Genomic DNA, 4,060 nt, shown 5'->3' with positions numbered 1-4,060 from the left:
CCAAATGATGAAACCAATATATCAGATTCAAATATTACAGTCACATTTATTGTCTCTTTACAACCAATAGCCGTGCTGATACTAGCATGGGGGGATGATAGCCGATCAATGACCTCGCTGCACTCGTCAGTGTGCAATCGATCACTCATGTAGTCTCCAGTGCAGGCGCTTAACAAGCTCAGCTACCACTTTCATAAATCTCCGTCTTCCTGTCGTTTACTCTTACTGCCTCTAAACTCAACTTCTGCTCAGCTGCCACCATGTTTCACAGGTACTTTCTGCTTTGTAGTCAACCAATTAAAACTACAACCAAGTTCTCCCTTTTCCGGCCTGTTTGATCACAAAAAAAAACAAACACACAAAAAAGCCCCTTATAATAACGAGGGAGGGATGAGGTAGAACAGGATACGGAGTGAAACCTAGGTGTGTAATTACCACTGACCAGCCACAGTGATAGAGTTAATTGAGGTGGAGGTTACAAATTTCCCTCCCACGTTAAAAAGGTATCATTAAACACTTTTGTTTAATGAGCCTGTTAGCCATAATAACGTGCTGGCCCACACACAACCCTGCACATAAACACACGTCACACAATGATATTTAATTGCCCATTTGGCTCTAATTAAGCCTTAAATAACATTTCTTTATGGTTCAAAAAAGAATAATTTACAAAAAGAGATCCTTTTAACGCTGCAGGTTTTTGATACTTTCTGTGTCTGTGGTGATCTATTTAGTGACAGTAAATTACTTATCCTCATGATCTTAATGTATCAAAAGCTGAAACACTGAGTTTTTATTCATAAACCCTCTCAAGGGCCAGAGATCTGAGTTTTCTTTCTACAGAGGCTTGTCCGAAAAGTTAAAACCAGTGTTCACAAAGAGTTAACAGCAGCTGTCGCTGGTGTCAACATGCAGTGACTTGTATTTTAAGTGGGCTTTAAATACGAGTTGAGTAGAATAAATTGAACAAGCTCGTTACACGCTTGTTTTAATGTGATCATTTGCCGGAAACGGGAACGGAAAAACACAGAGGGGAAAATGTCACCTCGCCAAAGCTCACCCTAATTACAACACGACGTTTAATTACGAGTGACAGAAGACTCGGAGACAAAGGGCTGAGACCGGGCCCTGTTTGTGTGTCTGTGGAAACAGCATTTATAAAACACATTAGTGTTATTCTTGTCTTATGGTGTCATAGAGAACAAATGGAGAGCTACAAAGAGATTTTGTTACTGTCTCCTCCTTTTCATCCATGTGCTCCGTCCCATACAGAACCATATGCAACCTGTAAACAGGGTTCGCAAGTACACCTGGAAGGGGTCTGCACTGAATTTAGTGGCATCTAGTGGTACAGTTGCTGATTGCAACGCCCATGAATCAAACTCCCCTAGACTTCCATTGATAAAGACTCCCATGATCTTTTATAGCGTCAGTTTTTTGTGACTTAGGAAACCGTTTTTCTGCAAATTAACAGGAGGAATCTCTCCAAGTCTGAAATATACTTTTAAATTAATGTTTTTGACTGCATCATTCCTCCTGAGGTGGACGAAGTGGGTGTCTCACCATGGATGTGCTGCGGAAGAAAACGTTGTTGCAGATGGCGGCGAAGAGTTTCATGCTCTCCTGAAGACGATTCTACAGAGAGGAGACAATAACACCATCAGACAGCTGCAGAGGTGCAGAGGAGCACAGAGAGCAGAGTCACTTTTAAAACTTGGTCTACGAGGACAGAATATAATCTTATTGGGTGAGACATAACAAGTGCTCTCCAGTTGCTTTGACAGATGAGCATAAACATTTGTGAGGGACTGATCCGAGTGCAGCCTGTACCATGGAGGGGTCTTCCACCAGGGTCATGTCGTAACCGCTTAGCGACACCACAAACAGCACCGCCCTGACATCCTCGAAACAACCGATCCACTTTCTCCGCTCAGTCCTCTGGCCTCCAACATCGTACATCCTGCACACACAGATGGAGAGAACAAGAGACAGAGAGAAGAAAGAGTGAAGTATTTTTTTATTTATATTGCCCAAAATTACAAATCACAATTTGCCTCAGGGGGCTGTACAACATTCATCACCCTCTGTCCTTGAAACCTTCGATGCGGGTAAGGAAAAACTCCCCAATAAACCCTTTTAACAGAGGAAAAACCTCAGGAAACAACAGAGGAGGGATCCTTCTCCCAGGACAGTCAGAGATACAATAGATGTCAAGTGTAAGGAACAAACCAACAAAATTACATTATATAAACATTTTAATGACACAATTTCTGATATATGAAGATTACAAAATAATCCATAAATCTAATACATCTAAAAACACAAAGACAAGCAGGACTGTGCTCTCTGGTTGAGAGGTTCAGTTCTCTATTTGCGAATATAGTAAAATTTTTAGGCTGCATGGAACAAGCTGTAATCACCTGAGATAGTTGATACAGGAAACGTGTATAGCAATACTTCACTATTTACACATCCAGCAGACACGGAGCAACATTATCATTCAGTTGGAGCCATGTATCTGGCAACTTGTTGAATGCAAGTCCAATAATCAGAGCCTTTTAGCTATCGCTCTCAAGCTGTGAATGCTCCACTACGATCACTACACTAACTTTGTCTGCCGCTTACAGTACTGTACAGTAAACCAAAACATTGAGCTAAAAGAAGCTAAAACACCCGTAGAGCTCAAGGGAACATTAGTCATGTGATAATTATCATTCATCACTTTGACTAACATCTTTCACACTGCACATAGTAATTTCATTTAATTTCAGCTTTAATATGCACACTTAATTTATAAACAGCTCCTGACACTGCCAAAATACACATGTCCTACTTAAAATGCATCACGTATCCCTCTAAGAAAGTAGAAGGATACATTCAGGTGATCATTGCCGCAACACTGAAGCTTGCTGTTGTTACTGAGATTGTAACTGAATTTGATAACTGGCCAGTCCACAAGAGCTCCTCTCAGTCTGTGCTTGACTGACATCTCCATCTGCGTCTCTTTCACTCATTCAGTAATCCTTGTATAATAGACACTTTATAATTTATAATAAATTACCCTATTGTGAGCGGTAAATTGGGATTTAAGACATTATGAATCATCATCATAGAGTCGCAGTGTTCACATTTTACTGATTTCTACTGCTGGAATTTAGGGCATTATATACTTCATACATTTCACACTCACAATTTGGACACTAAATACAATGCGCTACATAATAAATAGGGAGTGATTTTGGACACAGCTTTGTATTTGTTTTCTTACACCTTTATTATTCTCATTAGTACATAAAGTTTGATGGACTCAGTAACAGTGACAGCATGCACAAGAGCAGGACCTTTCCTAAGTGGAATGCATCATTATTAATCATTAATCATTAATTCACCTGTGAGTTTGCTGCTATGACATGCCAAAATGTCTGCTGTGCAACCATCCTGCCCAACATTGACCTGAGCAGAGGTCTAATCAGCACAGGAACAGAAAACACCAGTGTGGGTGTGCAGACCTTCAAATGTTTGCCTCTTATACCATGTACCAAATTTTTGAAACATCTTTGCAGAAAAAAACACGGTAATTAAGAAATATAATGACGGCTGCATCCTATTTAGGTGTGCCATTTTCTGAGCCTTGTGGCACTTGAATGCACATATAGAGAAGAAAACCAAAAGGCAAATAACAACAACAGCATGCACGTGTGGAGGAATATGAAAGAGCCACACTGACTCTGGGCCCAGGTGCTACTGATTTAGCAGGCCGACACACTCCAATCAGAGACCTTCCAGAGAGTAAACAGAGTGCTTGTACACACACACACACACACACACACACACACACACACAGCAGCAACTCTCACACCACAGAAAAGAAGCACTGTTCATACGTTAAGTATCAAAAAAGTAATTTTGTCCACATGCTCTTCAGGTCCAGTGTGTAGGTTTTAGTGCCACCTAACGTTGTAGTTGCAGATCGCAACTCCCTCGCTTCACGCTCCCCTTCCAAGTGATTCTACAGTGTAACAATAAAAAACTCAAACTGCCCTGTCTAGAGCCAGTGTTT

The 4,060-nt window shown here is 40.9% G+C and overlaps 1 protein-coding gene across 1 annotated transcript in view; it reads right to left on the bottom strand.

The window, feature by feature from the left end:
- gnav1 (guanine nucleotide binding protein (G protein) alpha v1) overlaps positions 1-4,060 on the bottom strand; it is a gene marked incomplete at its 3' end in the record, with an annotated part of 24,959 nt that overhangs the window by 2,157 nt on the left and 18,742 nt on the right. The window contains 2 exon segments of the mRNA XM_035660981.1: positions 1,564-1,635; positions 1,831-1,960. Coding sequence (XP_035516874.1) covers positions 1,564-1,635; positions 1,831-1,960 — 202 coding nt within the window.

This window comes from Morone saxatilis, unplaced genomic scaffold, assembly GCF_004916995.1.
Source record: "Morone saxatilis isolate NCDOM2014 unplaced genomic scaffold, NCSU_SB_2.0 Contig17, whole genome shotgun sequence".
Lineage (NCBI taxonomy): Eukaryota > Metazoa > Chordata > Actinopteri > Moronidae > Morone > Morone saxatilis.
This window is presented reverse-complemented; position numbering and strand designations above follow the sequence as displayed.